Source organism: Tetrao urogallus (assembly GCF_951394365.1).
Source record: "Tetrao urogallus genome assembly, chromosome: 2".
NCBI lineage: Eukaryota > Metazoa > Chordata > Aves > Galliformes > Phasianidae > Tetrao > Tetrao urogallus.
Window position 1 is genome coordinate 84,198,591 of NC_136814.1, and position 24,121 is coordinate 84,222,711.

A 24,121-nucleotide genomic window follows, 5' to 3' on the forward strand; every position below is an offset into this window, starting at 1 on the left:
ATCTCTTATGTAAAATTTTGTGATTTATTTTTTAACTGTGCAGGCATATTAAGTAGCATATCTTAAATAGCCATGAATATTCTTGTGACTTTTGATTCTTTTTGGTTTGCCCTCATGGTAATAATTTTCTATGTCATATTTAAACTATTCTGGTTAGTTAAACCTTAAATTTAAATGGTTATTGTAAGCTACAGGTTTGGCTCTCAGGACAGAAACAAAAAGCAATAATAAACGAAGGACAAACAAGTGGCATTGCTAACTCATTTCTAGCAAACTGGAGATAGTAAGTAATTAAATAGGAAGAAACTGATTAACAGTCTGGTAGTTAATGTGAAAGCTCAAAAGCTGAGAGGAGAAAGATAATGTCATCCTACACGAGAAAATTGCTGGGGAACAATGAAAAATAGCATTCTTTTTGGTTTTTTTTCTCCCTCTCTTGTCCTCTCTCTTATGTAGCCATTTATAACTAAACACAAAAAATGCTGTATTGTTGCATCAAAGCCCTTTTCTTCATAATATATATATATATAATATATATATAATATATATAATATATATATATAATATATAGATAATATATATATATATATGCTTAATCAACTTGCATGGAAGTCATGTTTTCTAGAATGGTAACTTCAAGCTGTAAATTACTACTCCATTGCTAACATGCACCAAAAAAGAATTATGACAGCTTGTACAAACTGCGCTACATGTATGGAGATTATTTCTTGATCATTCACATGGAAAAATTATCTTTTTTGCTACATTTCAAGATGAGGACTTGATTTCAGAATTACTAATGTACTCGCATTTTCTTACATATAGTCTGAATTTCTAAAGAAATGAAAAAAGCTATTTTAAAATCAAGCTAAAATGTAGTGATAAAATCAGGACTGCTATGTTTTGTTTTGATATTTTGTCCTTACTCTTCCAGAACTCCAGTACCTACACATCTGCCAACACCATTCCCTACAATTTCTTCTGATGTGCTCACCCTGCCTGAGCCGGTCACTCCCTCTCTGAGTTCCCCTGAGTTGCCATCTGTATGCCAGGAGGGATTGTGCCACAATGGAGGCACTTGTCATCCAATCTCCCTGCCTACTGGGGCCACCTCATTTGAGTGTGACTGCCAATTACACTTCACTGGACGGTTCTGCGAAAAAGGTAGCTGTGGCTCATTCTTTCTGCATTATTTGTGAAACGCGTGTCTTACGTTCCTATGAAACAAGAAAAGGGAAGGAGTAACAGGAATCATGTTGCTCTGCTTTCCATCTCAATTGTTGTTGATAACTCTGAAGTAGATCTGTTCAGGTATTCAGGATAATTCTATCTTGCAGTGTAAGGCAAGTGATAGCAGATCTGGGCACGTTAATAGGAGTAAGAATTCAGATAATGGAAATAAAGGTGTTATTTGTGCAAAACCTTACGGGCAGCTTTAATGCATGGCATACAACCTAATATTTCTCAAAGAGAAGAAAGTTAATTTATTAATATAGGGAGAATATTTCTTCAAAAGATACATTTTTAGTTTCTACAGTATTAGTTTTTTTGTTTGTTTTTTGGTGGTTTTTTTTTTGCCTCTATAGATGATACTTCAATGAAAAACACTCTATACATCATTTACACTTGTATTGTATTTCTATTGCTTATAATGCACAGATTACTCAAATGAACATAATTAGAATTTCAGTATAATTAATTCTTTGAACAATTTTTGTTTCCTTGGGGAAAAAAAAAAAAAGAAAAAAGCCCTAACTACTAGGTTTTCTGTTTTAAAATCCTAGTTATTTTGCATTACCACTTTTCAGAAAGGTGTGGGGTTTTTTGATAGATTTTGTAATGGCTACAGAAGCTGTTTTAGCATTTAAGTTGCAGTCAGTTATTAATGTTGGTAGATAATTCTCAGAGTATTGCACATCGTCACTGTTGTACAGAAAAAGCAAAATAAAAACACCCTCGATTGTGATTATGCAACTGTAACATTCTCCTAATGAACTTCCCAGGGTATAAAAAGAGTTTTAAAATGCCCTTTCCAGACTGCTAGTGTATCTGAGCTAATATCACCTTGTATTACAGTGTGAAGGTAGGTCATTACTCTCACTGTATGAGAAAACAATCAATGGCAGTCAGCTCAAAAAAATAATTGCAGTGTGTTGCTGTAGATATCAGAGAATATTACATTTTTCAGCTTTTCCCAAGTCTATAATGCAGTAAATCATATACATTCAGTTTTACCAGTGTAAAAATTGAAATCTGTTCATATCTTCTGCATAGTTTGCGTTTGCTCTCAGTGGCTGTACAAACAGCACCAAAGAACAATGGAACAGGAAAAGTAGGTTTCCTTCAAGGATAACAGATTTATTTTCCAGTCGGTGTGTGTTTCACTGAAGCATTTTCAATACATCCATAAAGCGTTTTGTCTATGTACATACATTTATTTTACTAAAATTACTCCTCTGTTCCAAAGAACACAGTAGACATCCTCTGTATCAGCTAGAAGTTGTTGTATTCTTGATGGGAGAATTTTGATTTTCCAGAGAGTTATTCCAGAGAGTAGGCAATGTTAAATTTAAGCAGGAGTTTGGTAGACATCCTGTGGTACCAGCCCATATCAGGATATGTATACAAGCACAGCACTGGGTTGGCACTTTTCTGGATTCCACTCATGTCTGACTGGTGCATATTCCAATCTAGTTCTACTTTACAAATGATCTTTCAGTCCCAAGGAATCTTCTGATATTTGGTGTTTTCAGTGGGAAAGAATGTAATCTACATCTGAATAATGCTGTTATTCAAAGAGCACTTACCCCATGGAGCCAGACTTTTGTCAAGCTATTTTCTGGACCACTAACTGAAACAACTATTTTTATGTTGCTCATACAAAAATATGTCATCCTAAGCCATTTCCACCTTTGAAACTTAACCAGGACAGGCCTGCTGAGTTCCTACAATGGGGTGAACTGACTGTCTTTCAACTATGTTTTTGGAGAATTTACCTATTTATCTTGTCCATGTAAAGGAAGTAGTTATCTTCTCTGGTTCCCTTTTCTATAACTTTATTTCAAAAATCAAGTGTGGAAATATAACTGAATTATAGCCATTTCATGAGCGGGGGAATTTAAAGCTTACTACAGTAAGACAGTGCTGTAACTAGAGCTATGATGATTAGGACTGAAACATCCTACTTTTAGACACAATGGTAACTGTTCCGTTCGGTAAAACCTGAATAGGAATTTTTTAAAAAAATGAAACTGTTAGCTCCATTAGAGAATCATCCTTTTAATGGCTGAGTATCTCATTTCCATGAGATTTCTCTTTTTTCTAAACTTGTAAGGGAAGCCATTTGCTTTGCAGAACCTTGTAGGCATGCTTGATGAAGAGATTTTTGACAGTGATCCATTTTTCTGCATAGGATGTGTTGTAATAGTTCTAGCACTTAAAGAACATTTCTTTTTTCCCCATTGTATGGAGGAGATGAATTAAGGAGTTCCTCTTTTCACAGATCTCTGCTTTTACAATGCACAACCTCACCTTCAATAGCTCTCTGCTTCATGCTTAGCACTGCTGGGTCACCAGGGCTGTGGTGTGTGATAGGCTTAGTGGCAGCTCCCTGGGCAGCTGCAACCCATGTGCTTCCACGCTGTACGCTTATATACATCAGGATCAGATTTGATGTATTTTATATTTAGCAGCTGAAAAGTAACTGTAGAGTAAAGTGATTTTATTTAGTCCTAAGATTTCTACAAGCCTGATAATTTAGTGTAATGAGATGAGAAACTGCCCAGCTGAACTGTCATTGTAATGTTTTGACATTCAGGGACCAGTTCTTCAGAAAGTATGGGAAGAACTCATAATTACAGGACATGAATGTATCCAGTGATCATTTTGTAATTATTTATTGTAGATCAGGGAGAAATGGTAATCACAGAGTAAAGATATGCTGAGACTACAGGGAGAAAATAAACAGTCTTGTATACAATCCAGTCAAGGAAATTGTATTTTGACTCTAAGAATAAATTTACCTTACTGTTTTAATCATACTATGATCAATACACGTGTATTTCATACACTATTCCACATAGAACTCTATCTTATATCTACCACTGACTAAATTCAGGAGGAAAATATTTTCTCAGCTGACATAGTAACAGTCAACAAGACCCACAGTAGAGTCTTGTTCACAAGACCTTTTATAGTTCTTTTGTCTTCATTAGAATATGTGCATTTGTTTATTTTATATCTGGTTTAAGATGCACCATTTCATTTCTTGGAAGAAAACTTCTGTTTCTGATAGCATACAAGACCATCTTCTATAGTGAAAGCAACTGAATGTCATTATCTCAGTTATGTGATTCAGTTTGATAGAGTTATATTATATGAAATAGTTCCTTCTCTGATTAGGTTGCTCCTTAACCAATAAGCCATAGCAGATTGTTCTGCCCTCATGATAAATATGTTGAGGTCAGACGTATCATGGATATACTAGACGGATATACTAGATATACTAGAGACAACCAGGTTTCTTGTAGGGTTTTTACTCTAAAGGATCTGATACCTCTGAAATCTGTGATACGCTTAAATGATGATTTTTAAAAGTAGAAATCTATCTCTAATTTTGAAGAAAAAAAAAAAAAAAAAAAAAAGAGAATAATTTATATGATTCAGTGTATTTCCTGAAGTGCAATTGAAGATATTAATCCCATATGAGTATAAACCTATAAAACCTATAAACAGCCTATAAACAGGAAAGGAGTCAACTCTTTGAAAGGGTAGATAATAGCAGGACAAGGGGAAATGGTTTTAAATTGAAGTTGGGAAGATTTAATTTGGATATCAGGGGGATGTTCTTTACTATGAGAGTGGTGAGGTGCTGGAACAGGCTGCCCAGAGAGGCTGTGGATGCCCCGTCCCTGGAGGTGCTCAAGGCCAGGCTGGATGGTGCCCTGGGCAGCCTGGTCTGGTATTGAATGTGGAGGTTGGTGGCCCTGCTTTGGCAGGGGGGTTGGAGCCTCATGATCCTTGAGATCCTTTCCAACCCTGGCCACTATATGTTTCTGTGATATGATTCTATGATAATGCTGAAGCCTCGATTCTTTTAATACTGCGTTAAATTTGTTCCATTTTTTTTAATTCAACTTTCCAAAGTTTTCTGCAAATGAGAAGGTGCTACAAGCTTTACCTTAAAAATTCTAACTTTCAATTTAGTGTAAAATATTTGCTGCCAATTAAAATTAATCTTTAAACAGTGTTAATAGGTCATACGGCAGAAAGGAAGGACTGCGCAAATAGGAAGTACAGAAAAGGTTAACTGAAAATGTCGTGACAAAATAGTGTACTTTTCCTTTCTGAGTAAATAAGCTTTGATTTTAATATGAAACGTGTTCACTCCTTCCTCCATTAAACAATTCTTTATTAGCTAAGTTCTTTTATCTGTTTCATTGTGATTTCCATACAGACAGATTTCCAAGTGGAAAAAACACAATGTTTCTTTTCTAGCATGAAGACAGATGGTTGTTTATTATGGTAAAGTTCACAGTGATAGGTTTAGAATATTACTGTCTTGCACGTGCAAAGAAAGTATGTGTCTGACTGTTAATTATAAGATTAACATTTTTAATGTCTTTAAATATTTTAGTATTCTATAAAACTTTTATAAATTGTTCAATCAATGAATGTTTAAATGCCATGTGTTAAAAACGGGAAATCATCTGTTAAATTTGATATTTTGCCTGTGTATATGCTGTACATTACTTAAAGGTCAGTTCTTTTGACAAAGCTGCAAAACAAGGAGTAAAGTGGGAGGCTGTTACAGGTATTTATCTTTTAACTGTCCCACCTAGAGATCTTCACAGAATCACAGAATGGTCAGGGTTGGAAGGGACCTCAAGGATCATGAATCTCTAACCCTCCTGCCACAGGCAGGGCCACCAACCTCCTCATTTAATGCTAGACCAGGCTGCCCAGGGCCCCATCCAACCTGGCCTTGAACACCTCCAGGGACGGGGCATCCACAACCTCTGTGGGCAGTCTGTTCCAGCACCTCACCATTCTCATAGTAAAGACCTTAAAGAATTCTGCTATATTTGTTCTCTGATACACACTTCTGAATACTTGATTTATTGAATAATATTGGTAATATCACCTTAAGCATTGAAGATTTATTTTAATAGCAGCTTTTCCATAATTTTCTCATAACTAATATTTCTGACTTTTGTCACTGACTAATATTGTTCACTTCAGAATTTTTTCTTGTCTTTGTTTTTGAAAATAAATGTAGCTTGTCCATGAGTCATATTTTAAAACAGTGAATGTCATGACTTTGCTGTGTCATTGGTCTATTTATGTCCTCAGTAATGTCTTTTACTGTGTTTAACAAGCCCAGTTTTCAGTAGTTCACTCTAACAAGTAAATATGATGTGGCTGGGGCATTAAGAAAAGAATACAATTAATTCCTAAACTATTGAAATGGTGAAGGAAAATAATATAAAAAATATGACACTATAAATGGTAGAAGAGAAAGGAACAAGGCTTGTGAAGGCCTTGGAGAATATGCCTGATGAGGAGCCACTAAAGGAACAGGGGCTGTTTAGTCTGGAGAAGGGGAGTCTGAGGGGGGATCTTATTGCACTGTTCAAATACCTGAAAGGTGATTGCAGTAAGAATGGGGCTGGTTTCTACTTACTGGTGACAGGGCGAGGGGAAATGGTCTCAAGTTGCACCAGGTAAGGCTCAGGTTGAATATTAGGAAAGGGTTGTTAAGCCCTGGAACAGGCTCCCCAGGAGGTGGTTGAGTCACCATCCCTGAATGTGTTTAATTGGATGTGGTGCTCAGGGACATGATTTAGTGGAGGGTTGTTAGAGTTAGGGTAGTATGGTTAGGTTATAGTTGGATTTGATGATCTTGAGTGTCTTTTCCAAGCTGAGCAATTCTATGATTTTATGATTCTAGATGTCACCTCTGAGGATTATGACCACATGTATCTTTTGTCTCTAAATGCCAGAAGAGTTGGTACATGTTTGTCATTAAAAATATACATACAGCTCACCAAATTCCAGGATTCATTTAAAGTTATTTTCACAGCTATTTCTAAGGAAAACAAGTTATGTAATCTATTTTCCTTTTTGTGCAGTAGTAGATATGAAGAAAATACTACATTTAAGATGACAGAAAGTATTTAAAAATTGCAGTCCAAGAAAAAAAAAATCACCTGTACTTCCAATATTTAATCATTTTATTCTTCAGCTATCCATTTTTATTTTTAGGAAAGTTTCTAGATGTGGTTTCATAATTTGTATGATTTGGGACAATTTGTATCAATTATTATTATTATTATTATTTTGTAACTGCAGATTTTTTTATTGTCTTTATCATCAGCTAAACCTTTAAATAAATACTTTTTATCTTTTAAAAATATATTATCATATATCTTACAATATGTTGTCATACAAAGGCATTTGGAAACCAGTCTATTCATGGATGAATATGGAGATGACCACAGAAGTCTGAGATCAGTGTTTCTGCTATGTAACAACTGGTATGCAAACTAATCACTCAGACTGCATGCAACTTCTTGGCATGTTCAGTCTTGTATTTGTGTTTTGTAGAAGCAATTTTCAAAGCAAATAACTCCAGTTGTTGAAAAGAGAGGGCCCTTGGTTCTTGAGGGCAAGCAATCGTTTTAGTCCAGCATTGATTTTCCAAACTAGTGGACCAGCAGATTATATACTGTATTTGTAGTCCTACATATTAGCTTGGAGATTCTCACTGAATATGGTTAATACTTGCAGTGCGGTCTTGTCTTTCAATTACACACCTCCTTCTTTCAGGAAATAGCTCTTTTCTGAGAATCATATGTGACTGACTTGGCTTTCAGTCTTAGTGTTTGCCCATTATAAAATACGTTTTTGTGTATAATGTAGATATAAGAAAGAGACTCTTTTTTAGTGTTACTAGAAACTGATCTATTTCATTTTGCAGTTGTGTGTGGAAGGAGAATGAAAAATTGCTGATGTGAAACAATCTTTCCTTATTAGCATGGTGTCTCGTTCCAATTTATAGGAGGGAGAGGAGGTTCTTTTAATATCTGTATACCCGGTGTGAGATTAAGAAACAACGGTTCAAATGTTGGTCCAACCCGTTTATTATAAATCCTAATCAGAGAGATGGGGAAGGGAAGGAGGGCGATAGAAAAGATAGGAAAGAAGCAAGAATCGTGTAAAGCGGGGATAATCACCACCAGGATCCAGCAACGGTCCCTTTGCACGATGTTTTGAAGGTCTGAGGCAAAAGCTGCAGGGGGGAGGGGAGAGCAGCAGAGTGGCCAGCCTTGGGCAGCAAGTAGGTAGCAGGAAGAAGTTGCTGAGCCAATCCGAGAGGAAGCAGCAGGATTCAGGTAGCAGGCCCAGGAGAGTTGGTCAGCATGCAGGAACTCCATGCTGAGGAATCTGACGGCAGACACCTTTGTTCTTCTTCAGCATGCTGGTAGAGCACAGCGCAAGTCCAGTAGGGAGAGAGGCAGGTTGTGAGGCTTCTCATGGCAGAAACCTCTTCTTCATGAGGAGTCTGTGGCCAGAAAACCTCAACCTCATGATTGTAGGTCCCCTTTTTATCCTTCTTCTTCTGCCATCATGGCATTCCTGGGCACTTGGGTAAGAGTCATGTGCAGCACCTCCTGAGATGGCCATCTTCCTCGAGATAAGCCTACACAAAAGACTGCTTCATGGCCCCCATTAAGCTGTGGCTTATCTCTCTCATCGCCCCTGGCCTTGTCCATCTGTGTCCCTCAGACAAAGGATTTCACAACACTTGCCCAGGACTTGCTTGGACTTGTTATCTGTGTCCCCAGCAAGCTTTGAGACAATGATGTAAAAGAATAATATCTTACATGTGGGTAGAAGGAATGAGCCTGAATCAGGTTCAATGCTGGAAATAGGCAAAGAGCTCTTCTCCAGGGACTTTAGCAAAAGACAGAGAAAGAAAATAATTGTTTTGTCAGACTGTAGTTTCAGTGGACTGCATTCTCTTTGTCCTGAATTTAAAAATATGCATGTTTCAGGTAGTTCTGTTACGTAGCCACACAAAGAGAATTGAGAAAAAGAAGCAAATTAGACATTAGCTATCTGTGATGCTGTCCAGTGCCAGGTATGTTACCCAACATCATGGTTGGGACTCTTTTTACCTCTGTGAAAATTAGCAAGGTCTAACATCGTCTTCGCTTGATTTCATATAATGTGACCAGGAGAGTTACCATTGGCAGAACGCATAGCCATGTGTCTTTTAAATGAAGAGTAAGAATGATGTGTTAGTATAGGCAGAATATGTGAGTCATAGTAAAAAATATTTATGATAAAAAGCAAAATTCTGAAGGGTTTACTGTAATTATCATTTATGCTTAGGGAGCTGTTAATATGCCTGAAGTAGAATGAAATTTTCAGCTAAAGCATTACGAAAAAAAATATATTTCCATTTATTTAATTTCTTGAAACTTTTTAGCTTAGGAGCTAAATTTATAACTGCCTTGTTATCAAGAAAATGTAAAAATAAACCACCTTGTAAACATACCAATTTTAGTAATATTTCTGCTTACTTGGACAAACTGATAAATTTCCCTATCCATGCTAATCTCTTTGGATCATGTCTAATATAAAGTTTAGATTCACTTAGACCAACTGTTGCTCTGTAGCTGGGGAATGACTCATCTTTCATTCCCTGAGGGATCCATCTCAGGACAATCAGATAAATATGATCTCAATCAGTGTTTGAAGATAGGCTTTTACCTTTTTTTTTTTTTTTGTCATGATTTTATATTAACTCCTGACTGCAGACAAAGGTTGTGTCTGTCAGTATTTTTACTTATGTGTTTTCAAAAGATTCATTCTTTATTCTCCACTAAACACTACTGTGATTATTTAGGCTCTGTATCCTCACCACATCTTATTTCTGTACTTTCTTTTTTCTGATATAACTTAACCATCAGAAAAAATGTAACCAGGTAGGATGTATTTTTCCCTCCTGAAGTTCTGACAAAGCTTTTTCTCTATTGTTACCTTTTGTGTTCTTCCTATATGACCTTTGAAGCACTGACAGATCCCACTAACATGGTCATGCACAGAGTTTGTATGGATTTGAAAATCTGTTAAGAGGAGAAGACATCCAGTCTCATACTAGCAGCAAAATCACCTGGACTTGGTTGGTGAACTTCATAGAATCATAGAATGGCCAGAGTTGGAAGGGATCTCAAATATCATCAAGCTCCAAACACCCTGCCACGTATCTAGTACTAGACCAGGTTGCCCAGGGCCCCATCCAGCCTGGCCTCCAGAGACGGAGCATCCACAATCTCTCTGGGCAGCCTGTTCCAGCACCTCACCACTCTCATCGTAAAGAACATCCCTCTGATTCTGAACTAAATTTTCCCACCTTCCATTTAAAACCATTTCCCCTTGTCCTGCTATTATCTACACTTGTAAAGAGTTGACTCCCCTCCTGTTCATATGCTCCCTTAGGTACTAAAAGGCTGCAATGAGGTCACCCCTCAGCCTTCTCTTCTCCGGTCTAAACAAGCCCATCTCTCTCAGCCTGTCCTCATAGGGGAGGTGCTCCAGCCCTCTGATCATCTCTGTGGCTTTTCTCTGGACCCTCTCCAACAGTTCTCTGTCTCTTTTGTACTGGGGACTCCTGGACACAGTACTGCAGATGGGGCCTCACAAGGGCAAAGTAGAGAGAGACGATCACCTCTCTATCCCTGCTGGCCACCCCTCTTTTGATGGAACTTCCTTCTAAGTTCATGAAATTTTGGAGAATATCCCCAATCCAGTGTCATTTTATCGACATGTCAGCTTTGTATTTGCTATGGGTTAATTTGCTTAAGTATTTTTGAAAGTGGAGAAGAACAAGACTTTGAGGGAAAAGCAGCTGGGTTCATAAGTGGTAAAGCAATTTTGAGCTAATCATTCATCTGCTCTTCTGAACTGCTGGTAGAATTCTACTACCTCAGAAATAAATGTCGGTAGATCTGAGCTTGGGTAGTTTAATATTGCATTTTCATATAACTTAGAAATCATGTCCCAGATCCATTGGAGTGTCTCAGCTTTACATCTATTTAACTTTAAAAAATGAGAAATAGTTGTGATTCTTGTGCTTCATGAAGACTCTGGCATTCTGCTACTTCAGATCCCAAACTGGAATCCATCATATTCCTAATTGGATCAGTGATGTGCCTTCTCACTTAAAAACAACTTACATCTCAAACACTTCCAGAACACTTTGTGAAACTGTAAATGATTATGGCATTTTTTTGTGATTATTGATTAAGACCAGATTAAAAGCTTGATTTAACAATAGTTTCAGATACACCTTAGTTATATTTAGAGGGAAGATAAGGTAAGGGGGGAGCTTTTTGAGACAAGGTAAACATTTAGCAAAAAGGCAACCACTTATAACAATTGTTGTCCATCCTGCCACTTGCCCCCAGTTCAAGATCTTCAGAACACTTATAGGGTCTATTGCTATAGGGTATACTGAAGGGTATTAACTACTTTGAAAAATGACTGTAAAAACAGTTAAAAATAATGATAAAAATATTCTGAAGAGTTTGCTAATATGTTTTCTATTCTTCATTCACAACTCTTTACATCCAGTCATGAGCTATTTAAAATAATTGTTTTTAGGTATTGTATGCAAGTTTCTTATTTTATCGTGTGGATATCATTTAAAATGAGACAGCTGTCACATTTAGCTACAAAGGTTTGCATGGATAAGTACTTTTAAAGAAGTTATCCTTTTATTTTTGGGAAAAACAGTGGATAAAAGCAGTAGATAACTTTCTCTCTATCGTCATGTAAATCAAACCTTTGAAATTTTGGCATTTCTAGCATTCAGCATTAAAATTGCTGTTTAATATGAATGAAAGCTTTCTTGTAGTAGTAATCTTTAGGAGAACTGAAACAATTTGATAACAAACACCATTTCAAACAATAACAGATAGCAGAAAATGAAGTAATGAAGAGTTAGGAATTTGGGAAAAAGCTTTCTTTCCTTCATTTTCCAGTTGAAAATGTTGGTATAAAAATTGATTATTTCTAAAGCCTGTAACCTATTCAGCTACTAATCTCCCAGCTCCTTCGTGTCATTTTTCATTCAAAGATAACCACTGTTGCACAGGTGACAAATGCCTGCTTTTTTCCTTCCTTCTCCATTTATGGCATTTACTGGAAACACCTTCTTTCAGTAATGCCTGCATCCTTACCATTTGTTCTGTTTCTGCTAATTTGCTGATAATCAAGTCATCTGCAGAAATGTTTTGTGCTTCCCCAGGCAGTATGGCAATGTAACTGCAGTCATATTTTCTGAGCCTGTCTCATTTGCATTCTTCCACAGGAAACAACGTGTACTAAAGCAGGTGAGGTGTTTTAAATAATCTCTTTGAGCTTTATTACATAGCCTGTAAGAATGAAACACAGAAGATTGTGCTCAATTTAATAGCATAGAATAAATAGTAGTTAGTTAGGTTTTTTTGCCAATGAAATCACCTGTTTTACTGAGTTAGGATAACTGTAGATTGTACTACCTTGACAGTTTGATTTCAAGAATGCTGCAGTTAGCAACAGAAGGGCTGTCTCATTCCTGGATACAAAGATGTGCGACTGCTGGTCCCAGACCATTCTTGTGAGTTTCAGTCAGCTGAGAGTGAAGCTACCATCACTAGGACCTTCCCCTCAGCACGCTTATCAGGAGCATGTCAGCTGGCAGACCCTTTTGTGCTACCTCCCAAAATGAGTGTTCATTCCTGGAATTCCTTGACTTGTAGGCAACCCAGAAGTGTAATCGAGTCCATTTCCTGGCTCCACACCAGAATACACAAAATTCAAACTCTAAGTCTGAGAGTGTTACCGAGGCACTCCCTTAAATTCTGGCAGCTTGGGTTATAAAATCTCAAGAGACAGAATTCCATGGATTGAAAGGGACCTCTAGAAACTGAGTCCAATCACTCTGCTAAAGTAAGTTCCCTACAGTAAGTGCCCACTGCCCTGGGCAGCCTGTTCCATGCCCAACCACCTTCTGGTGAAGAACCTTTCATTATCCCTAGCCTGACCCTCCCCTGACACAGCTCCATGCCATTCCTTTAGGTCCTACCACTGTTACCAGAGAGCAGAGCTCAGCACTGTACCTCCAATCCCTCTGGACTGACTGGACTTGATGCACCTCAGGGTACAATTGTCCCTTTGCCTGCCAGGGCATACTGCTGACTTCCTATCCAACTTGCTGTTGACCAGAACCCTAGATCCCTTTCTACAGGGCTGCTCTCCATGTGTAGATCAGTTCTGTGCAGAACATGTGGGTGGTTTTAAAGTCTGTGTGTATGCATGTTTCAGTGGAATTAGGGAAAAAAACTGAATGCACCATCAGCAGAGCAAAGGGTTGAGGTGTTACCTGAACAGAAAAGCAACCTTCTGTTAGATTCTTGCTCTATGTTTTAGGCAGGAAACTGCATAAACCAGAAAAATTTTCCTAAGTGTCTTACATTTGTCCATACCAAGAACTTTCTTCTTTGAGCAAATAAAGACAACTCTCCTATTAGCTGCTTTCAATCATAATACATTGTAATTGGGTAATTGTCAGAAGATTTTTTAGCTTAGCTAGAGAAGTTTCAAGAGCTTAAGAATTTTGAAATTTGTGAGATGATCAAAAAGAATTCTTGAAACAGTTATTTAAACTATAGTGTTTGCTTTCTGAAAATACCAGCTGCTGAATTCAATTTCCAATGGACAACTGACTTGCAAACACATTTTCCAACACATGGCATTATTCTTAATACCATCCTATGGAAATAATCATAGCTCTGTAGTTACTTTGTCTTTTTTATTCAGATCAACAATCTTTTTCATCAAAACTGGTGAAATTCAGCGAATTAAAGAGTATAAGTCAACCCCACATTTATATTAGGAAGAATGTATGATTTGGCAAAGTACAGCATTGTAAGTTTTCTTTCTGAGTTTAAGAGCAGAAGCCTGGTCCCAGTTGGATTCCTGTTTCTTCACATCCATTTTCCTATATAACAAGGGATATGCTAGTGATTTTTTGTAACACAGTACGAAAGAAAAAAAAAAAAGGCTTATAATTGTACACTTTTCTGAGTTTTAAATTACTGAGTTGTTGAGTTGTTATTTTAATGCTTGAAAAAAAAAAAAAAAAAAAAAAGCGTCATCTACCTCTACTGTCTGGATAACATCTTTTTCTTTAAAATGGAGACAAGGATTTGATAGATGGACCACAGTTGGATAGTTTCAGAGTTTCATAGTTGTGGACAATGGTTTTGATGTCCAGCAGGTGGAGACCAGTGGTGACCTTCAGGCTTGTATTAAGTCCAGGATCATTTAAGATCTTTGGTGGTGGTGTGGACAATGTAAATGAATGCACCCTCAATAAGTCTGCTAATCACACCAAGCTGTGTTGTGCGGTCAATATTTAGAAGGGAAAAGGTGCCATCTTGAGGGACCTTGACAGGCCTCAGAAGTGAGCCTATGCTAATCTCATGAAGGGTGTTGCACCTGGGTCAGGGCAATCCCAAGCACAGATACAGGCTGAGCAGAGAGTAGATTGAGAACAGCCCTATATGGGAACTGTTAGGGCATGGCCTGAACCAGTGATTGAACAACTGGTAAACAGGTGTGGTCTACCCTGGGAGCACAGGTGGAAGCAATTCACTTGTATGACTCAAGGTCCACCCTTTACAAACATCATTCAAATGCTGGTAGCCAAGAGAGAAGGATGTCTACTTGGAAAGTGCTTTATTTGGGGGAAGCTTTTAGTGAGCACTTATGTTCAGAACGTGGGGTAAGCCATTCTTTTCTTATTACTAGCTTGTGATGATACATTTCTTGGGTTTTCCAAAAGCTGGTTATTCCAGCTATGTTATTCTAATGCAAGCCCTGAGGAGAAGGACTTGAGGGTTTTTGTTAGTGAAAACTCATGTGATCTAGCAAGGTGCACTTGTAGCCCAGAAAGCCAACTGTATCCTAGGCTGCATCAAAAAAAAAAAGTGTGGCAAGCAGGGTTGAGGAAATGATCATCCCTCTCTTGTAGAGAGACCGTGTTGGAACAGGTCCGGAGGAGGACCACAGAGAAGATCAGAGGGATGGAGCACCTCTGCTATAAAGACAGGCTGAGGGGGCTCGGGCTTCTTTAGTTTGGAGAAATCCTCACTGTAGCCTTTCAGTACCTAATGGGGGCCTGCATGAAAGTTGGGGAAGCACTCTGTGTCAATAGAGTATAGTGGTATAAAAATGAGTAATGGTTTTAAAGTGTGAGAGGATTATTTTAGATTAGATATTCTGAATAAATTCTGTACTCAGAGGATGGTGAGGCACTGGCACAGGTTGCCTGGAGGAGTTGTGGATGGTTGGAGGAATTCAAGGACAGATTGGATTGGGGGCTTTGGGCAGCCTAATCTAGTGGAAGGTGTCTTCTTCCATGACAGGGAGTCAGATTAGATACATTTGTTCCTTTGAAGATGAATCAGGATATAACTAAGACAGGAAAAGATAAAATTCACCCATGGGTGATCAGAATATCTTTTGAAATTTTTTTTGTACTTCTGGAGGCCAAACTAAGAGTAGAAAGAAATAGGTCTGAAGGCATGTTTATATTTATAGCCTGAACACTCACTCCCATGATGCTATTGCCATTTTCAGATTTGAAATGTATCCAGTGATGATACATTATCATCAGTACAATACATGAGTATTCAAATTATTTAAAAGGAGCAGTAACAAGAAATTTTTCTGTTCCAGAAAATAATGGAGCAAAATACACGACATAATGGAGGGTTAGTTTCATAGGTACGTGAACAAGGTGATGAAGTCTTTTGTTCTGTTGGATGCACCAAGGAGTTCGTGGTATGTAAGAAACAGATGGCTTATATGGTGAAGAAACTACTTCTGTGTCATGTAATAGCAGGCAGGAGTTTGCTGAAGCTGTGTGCTAGGGCAGGGAGTATGAAAGTAAAACTCGTATCTGAGGAGAAGGTAACTAATATTTTATACACAAATGGTATGCCAAAGTCCTGTTGAGTGGTTACAGTTTCAAAAGTTGTAGATTAATACTATACTACAACTCTTCTGCATCTTATTTTTCACATAACCCAGCAGAATTATGTATGACTCTGTATGGTATGCTTCTTGGTGAATTAAACCAAGATTATTTCTTCTTTTTTTTTTTTTTTTTTTTTTTTTTTTTTTTTTTTTAAACATTGTTACAGACTGTTCAATGTTGCTAGTGTATTTTATGGCTTTGTTCCCCTAAATAATAGCTGATTTTATGCTATTGTGCTATATATATATATATATATATATATATATATATATATATATATATATATATATATATATATAGTGCTATATATATATAATGTCGAAAGCCATACAGAAACACTGTTTTTCAACTTTGTAGGAGGTTGAACTCTTCTTGTTGCTGTTGTCTTTGTTCTTTTTTTTTTCTGTAGCTGTTGTTTTTTTGGTAACTTGTCAACTCATCCACAGCAGAGTCAATAGCATAGAAAAAGACAACTGCATCTGTTTTTTAATGAGGCGCAGAAGAAAGAGACATTTTTTAAAATTCACCTTGTATTTGATTTCTTTTGCATGCAGAGCAGTCTGCCAAAAGCAATGGCAAACTTATATGTAGATTTTTCCATCTTTGCTCAGATGGAAGGTGATGTCTTCTGCCTGATGCCTGCTAACTGTTGCAAACTTTGTAGTGCAGAAAAACATTGCTGATTTCCAGACCAAACAAGTTGAAATTTAACAGATACAAAGTATATGTTGCGTATGGACTCCAATATTGTTCCATGAAGCAGTCTTAGCCAACCCACAGTTTTCCAGTTTACTCACTTAAAACAGCATTTGTTGTAACTAATCAAACCATTTTACATGAATCAGGAGGATGCATTCTGTGGTAAGGGCATACGTGGTGGTTTTGGTGGCCCTTACAAAGTGAAGGGAATGTGAGGTCAGTATTACTTTTGTGTACCGCATACCTTTTAATAGAGAACAGAATGTGCATGAAACAAGAAGATTTCATGCAACAATACTAGTTTATATAGTAAATTTTCAATGAGAAAATATTTCCACATAAAATACCGAAAATTTCCCATTGCTTCCATGTGCTGTCTACCCATACTCAGTGTACTTTGTGATTACTTACAAATGACGATGACAATAACATGAAAATGATAACTAAACAGGAAACATTTCTATACTGTGAGGATGACAGAGCACTGGCACAGGTTTCCTACAGAGGTTGTGGAGTCTCCTTCTTGGATATCTTCTAAAGCCACCCAGATGTTCTCCTGGGTACCCCGCTCTGGGTAACCCTGGTTGGATGGGGGTTGGACCAGATGGACCTGAAGGTCCCTGCCAACCTCAGCCATTCTGGCGTTCCATGATATGTAATAAACCTCAATCTGGTTACTTACTGGTAAAAATCTGGAGGCAGTTCTGCAAACAATTGTTCTAATTGTAGTATAGTAGTTCTTATATGTTGTTTCTGTGTCTGTGCTGTAATTCAGAGACTATAAGTTTTTATTCTGAGAGAAAGCTAAGAACTTTGTAGAAAACAAGTTATGGCAGTGTAACTGCTGAATGACTACTGAAAAAATAATGACGAATGCAAAAACTTTGAAAAGGTTGACTTTTATGAACATGCTGAAGATTATTTCTTCTGCCCTTTATGTTTCTGGGTAACAGTGTATGCATAATAAAACCAGAAAGCTTTCTACGCTATATTTCACTACAGGCTTGTGAGCTTTTTATTTACTTTCTTTTCTAATTGTGGCTTGCCTGATAATTCAGACCAGCTGCTTGCAAAATTCAATTAGCTTTCCTTGTAATCTTCAACATTAAGGGAATGTGGCGAAGATCAAATGGAAAAATCTCATGGAAATTTTAGGTTTTAATTTTATTAAGATAATGGTCAGCTAAAGATATAGTGTATGAAAATTATCAGAATTTCACCAAAAGGTAAATACATCTTCTGAAATAATATTTGTTTGACAGCAGATATACTCAAATAGTTGTGATATGACTAATGTACTTTACTTTTTGTTTTCAAAATCTGTGGTCTCTGTTTTGCATTTTTCTACTAGTTCCTTAAGTTCTTCTCTCAAAATCTGGTGTAGCTTTCTTTATTTTCATTGCTTTCGAGACTGCTGGACCATTACGTGAGTGACACAATGGAGAATAGAGTCCGCCATGCAGCTTAGCTTGGTGTTCTGCACCTATCACATCAAACCTACAATAAAAGAAAAAAGGAAAAGAAGGAAAGATTTAGGGAGGAATAATAATAAATATATACCAAGATGACCTGAATCACTATAGTGAGACCACAGAAATAATTTTGTTTGACTATAGGTACTGGACTATACAGTTGAATTCAAGGTAACAAAAAAAAAAAACCTTCACCCTCACCAAGATGGAGTGTGAAGAGAGATTACATTCCAGAGCTTTACACTTGAAAGAGATAAGTTTAGCAAAAAGTTTACATCAGGTAGCTTTGTAGGATTAGTTTCCTAGAGCCAATTTGTTTCACAGTAACAGTAGAAGAGGTACTTGCAAGACAATGTTCAATTCAAGAAAAGAAATAGTCAAAAATGCTGAAAGAAAAATGGGATAGACTGTCACTGATCTAAGAACGTGAGTGTTTCTTTCACAGAGTGTATCTGAGAAAAGAAAGAACAATTAGATAAGATAGTGGAAATGAACCCACTCCGAGGAACAGTCATGTAGTAGAGCAAAGCCTTGTAGCTCAGAGTAACTTAGACTGCTTCAGAAAACTAGAGGCAGTTCCTTGAATGTTCTGCAGGTAACTGATTTTCTGTGCAGTTGCTGACATACTGTCTTTCTACTGTAGCCTGGTAAGTTCAGATCTTGATAGATAAACCATGACTATTAAATAGTATAGGGGAATTTGCCTCAGGCTTACTGTTTAACCTTTGGATTTTGTCACTCTCTGCAACTCCTGCTGCCACGTTGTTCTCCAATCTTTATATAGTAATTATGATGCAAAGGATAATTCAGTCTCTTATTCTTTAACTGGATACTTTTTAAGATTTGCTTCAGAGAGTTCCTTATGTACTTCCTAGGGTAATGGTAGGGCTTGGATAGCCTGGAACTGCCATTCCTGATAGCTAATATCATGAAGGTACAAGACTTAATGAATTAGGTGCTACTGTGATCTGTCAGGATTCATACTTCAGTAGTGAAATCTGTCCAAGAGCAATCAAGTACCACAAAGTTAAGTTCCAAAACCCTTTTTATGCCAAGGAGTGGCAGAAAAATGGCTGTTTTCGTAGACGTAATAAACTGTCTTTAACTCAATGCTGTACACCCAAAACTCATTCTTACTAAAATACTTCTGTATAGAAGCTTAATACTGTGGATGCAGTTGCGCCTGATCATGAGTTTTAAATCCGCTGGCAGTAGCTTAAGACCAACTGTGGATACACCATGTTGTTTTGTAAGATCCTATTAATCACAGATTTTTTTTCTAAAACATGAGCATTTGATTTTGTTTATCCAATAAAGGCATGTGTATCTTACCAGTGATTTTTTTTTTTTTTCTTATCCCAGAAAAGAATGCCTTTCCACAAAGGAAAGCTTAACTTTACTCAAATTTGTAAACTGAGAATATTAATTTTCAGAATAAATCTTCAAGATTCATTTGCATAAAGCAATTTTAAAGTATGTATTTGTGTATCAGCATGATATGAATGTGTATTAGGTATCAGCATTTCATTCTTGGCATTGGATGTTCTCTGTAATTAGTAAGAAATGTGTTTGTTTGTTTGTTTTTTTAGTGATTACATAATGACAGTTTCCCTCAGTTTTAGTTAATTAAACTTTTACCTGAATGACTGGCTTATATGAGAGAGAACAATCTCATAAATTGGATATTGAGATTATATTCAATATGTTGAGAAAGCTGTAATATCTTTGGCCTTAGATTTCTCTTGAGAGGAATCTCAAGATCAGAGTTTATCTGGTTTGGAGCAGTTTTGAGATTATTACAACCACAAGTAAATCCATACCCCATAATATAAATGTTACTTGCCTTGCTAGAATACGTGGCTGATCCACGACATTTTAACTTTCATACTATGCTATAATCCAGGTTATGCTTCCATTACTGGTATTTTGTGTTATATTTTGTCCAGGTGCAAGATGGCACCATTCTATGCGCTTTCAGATATCGGCGATGCCGTTGTGCTCTCAGCTTCTTCTGAGAAATCACTGGTCTTCAGGCAGCATGTGAACAACTCATAAATAGTGTGAATTTACTAGCATGGGGATATGCACATTTCTGACAAGTACTGCTGTCTGTATGTTTTAGACTAACTTGATTCCTTTTACACCAAACCTGTTTCATGTCTCACCAATTTTGAATAGGAATAACAATTTCTATAAACATCCAGTTACCATCCCTGGAATACCAGAAAGACATGATTGCTAATATCTTCATGAGTGGCTATATGTCATGAAACTGATTGTCATAGAAATTAGTTAAATATGTCAATTTTATTACACACCATATTCTCTATGTATGAGAAGAATCTGACCTCTGCACACCAGATTAGATTTAATATGGTACGTCAGATTTGCAGAACATTGTAACAGGCAACTTTAGGAGGTGTGCTCTCTTCATACTACAAGTCCAAGAAATCCAAGACTTTGTAAGGCAATATCTTTAAAGACATGTTTAAGTGTGTAATACTTGGGCTTTCATTAGTTTTTAAAGTATGCATGTCAAGCAGGATTCGAAGAATTGGTTTCTGGAGTTCAGTTCCTTTTACCTTCCCTCCTCAACAGTGTAAGTTCCACCTGAAGTTCTTGTCACCAAATGAAGTTTTGTAAATAAGTAATCAGTGTTTTAAACTTTGCGTAGTAGATTTTGAAATCTTCATAAGAGAGAGACAGTATCTGAAGTATGAGGAGTACTTTCAGTGGCAGTACTGGCAATCTATCAGGATACTGATACCAATGAGAGCTTGATATCTTTCATGTTACAGAGTTTATTAAAACGGAAAGTGCAATTTGGCATTAAATTTGGTAAAAAATTATTTAATCAGCTATCTTTTCTGTGTGCTTAAAAAAAAAAAAAAAAAACCTGGCTCCTATTGTCCTTTAAAGTAAATTTCTGAAAATTTTGATTTAGAAAGGTAACTGTTTCTACCTGTTAAAGAGCCAGTCATCTTGTACCTTAATTTACCACTTTTAGCCTTTGCAACTTTCTTAAATAAGTGGCACTGTTATTCCTAATAGATATATTGAGAAAAGTAATCTGTAGTTTGTCAAAATAATAGGGTTTTTGAGCTCTGGCACTTTTTTGTATTCTTTCATTACAGGTTCTATCTGAAGTTCTGAATTTCAGGATTTTAATACAGAAATACATTTTCATGTGAAATCTTAATGTATCAGTGCCATTTCATTTTTATCCTTTTCACTCTTAAAGAGATGGTAGCAGCTCTTAGATCTTCAATGTTTAGGGTGGTTCAGTCTTCTGTCTCTTAAAAATTGAAGTAATCCAGCTGTTTGGTACTTTCTGCAGCTGTCTCAAAAAAAAAAAAAAAAGATAAAGCTGTCTGAACTCAATCTGAGATGATTTTCATATGAATAAAGACCTGCTATTGAATAGTCCATCACTTAGAATCCATTTAGGCTGAACTCCTTGGTATCGCTGAAGTATGTGTTAAATTTGAATATTGATATAACAGCTGTGGCCATCCATTTATAATTTTGTGAAGACTGGTGTTATAACTTCAGGAGATCGAGACAATATTTTTTGTTATTTGTGCTCTCAGTATAAAATATAATGATGGTTCCTTTTGCAAGGAAAAGGGAGTTCAAATTATGAACACAAAATATACAGTGCACTTGTGTCAGTGGAAAATATAAGCAAACAACACATTTCAAACAATTACCTCATGTGGTGATTACTCACTTTCCCTTGCATACTCTAGATGTTATGAGATTGCATAATGTATTAACAAAGTTATGCAGGTATTTTAGCTATAATGTGTAGAACTTGATATTGACTTCTGTACATCAGTCCTAGATTAAGTACTGTGCAGGCAGCAACTGTAATGCAGAAAATTTTAATACAGTTTGTAGAAGGCTGTGCAATATTATCTATACTTAAGTACTTATTGAAGTGCTTACTTTATTAAATATGCAAACTGAAGTTAGGAAAGAAATGTAATTGAATTTACACTGAGAAGTTCCCTGGTATTCTATTACTTGGCAAGATCTTCAGAGAAATTTAATAGTGTGGAGTTAGCAAAGTCGTGAAAACTTTTGCCCATGAGGAAAAAAAAAAAAAAGCCTTTAACTAAAGTTTGATGAAAAAAGTATTAATAATTGTCACCAAACTAGGGTGAATGGGAATAGGAAACTTGCTGTGCTTTGGTACTATTGATCATGGACTCCTAGAATTCTTCATTATCAGTCAGCTTATAAATGTATTAGAGTTCTGGGACGAATCACTCATTGTTAAAGTGATGGTTTAATCCCTAAAGGCAGGCAGGGTGCAGAGCCTAGCTATGTGTGGTCTCTCAGTAGCATCCCTCTTGTACTTCTACCTTCTTTCCAGGTAATTTTGTAAAAGACTATAAAGAATCGTATTGATTGAGCTCTGAAAGTTGTAAATGTGATTTATGAGCTATATTTGATTAAAAGTGTAGCTGCTCTGGGGGACACAGACATTTCTTCCCCCTTGGTCTAACACTGTGTAAATCACTTAAATCCATTGCCTGAGCGAGTATGCCCTTATAAAAGACTAGTTAAAAAATGGAAAGTTGCTTTGGAAAACTATGTTGGAGAGCTTTATTTTAACCAGAGTGCTAAGGCAAAAGAAGATGCATGAGTATAAGAGAAGTAAAGCAGTGCAAATGCAAACATTATTCACTGCAAGAGCAGTGTAATACAGTTTTTCCAGGAATTTCGTAACTACAGCAGTTTGAAGGCAGTGAAGTACAACTTGAGACACAAGGTTTAGTAGCTGAACTGTCATGCTCTGCATTGTCTCTTAATTAAACTTTTTTTTTGATACACAGTGTTATGTATCCAGCTTTGTGTCAGCATGAAGAAAACTTCTGTCATCTTTAAAAAAATAAATAAATAAAAAGGCAGAATGTAATTAGCATTATGAATTTTAAGCAGAAAGCATATTTGCCCTATTTTCAAGAAGCAACTATTTACCTTTCAAGTTGTTTACTTGTAAACACCTCAAATTTTACAGACTTGGGCTCATACTACTTTTAAGTTAGAACCAAGTGAACATGCAGAGTGAAGGTACGTGATGGTGTCCTCACTACTAATTAAGATGAGGCACTTTTGTGTGCCCACCTGACTTACCTCTTGTGGCTGATAGCCAGTGCGGCTGTACTGTATAATTTTAAAAGAAAAATGTCTCTCTTTTTATTATCAACCTATAAAATTGGCTAGGAGACCATGCTTGCTATACCCATTGATCATACTATACTTGCAATATACTGCAACTTTTTTCCTGTATTAATCATGATGCTAATGAGAATCATTTAGGGAAAAGAATATTTCAAGTCTTGGTATTTCAGGGTGTTAATGTCTCAGGGAATTAATATTTAATAGGAGTTGAAAAAGCTTGTTCAAAAACTGATCGGGTAACTTTTCTCTAATATGCATCAACTTTTCATTTCAATTAACACTGATTTTAGTTGACTCAAGAGGTATGAGAAGTAAATAGCTGTAACGAACCTTGTAGATAGTTGCAGAAGACTTATCACATTCTTTAAAATTTCATTATAAGTTATCTGGGACTGCCTGTATATTCACCTCACAAACATTTTCATCAGTCATGGGTAACTACACATACTTCTAACTGTATAAGAACAAATTGCTGCTTTTGGATCTCTTTTGTTAATTACCTTGAAAATTCTTAGTCTGGACAGCAGGGTGTATTATATTTAGTTAAACACTAGCGCTAAGCTACAGACAATGCTTTATTTTGTTTAGCTCTCTGAACCTTCTGATATGACAAATGATTTTGTCACTCTTGAGCATGCACTTTTGTCTTCCTCAGTAAGTTCTAAAT

The 24,121-nt window shown here is 36.6% G+C and overlaps 1 protein-coding gene across 1 annotated transcript in view; it reads left to right on the top strand.

The window, feature by feature from the left end:
- Positions 1 to 24,121, top strand: part of EYS (eyes shut homolog) — a gene marked incomplete at both ends in the record, with an annotated part of 656,806 nt that overhangs the window by 458,600 nt on the left and 174,085 nt on the right. Inside the window, one exon of the mRNA XM_079532608.1 lies at positions 935 to 1,164. Coding sequence (XP_079388734.1) covers positions 935 to 1,164 — 230 coding nt within the window. The remainder of the gene's footprint in view (positions 1 to 934; positions 1,165 to 24,121) is intronic.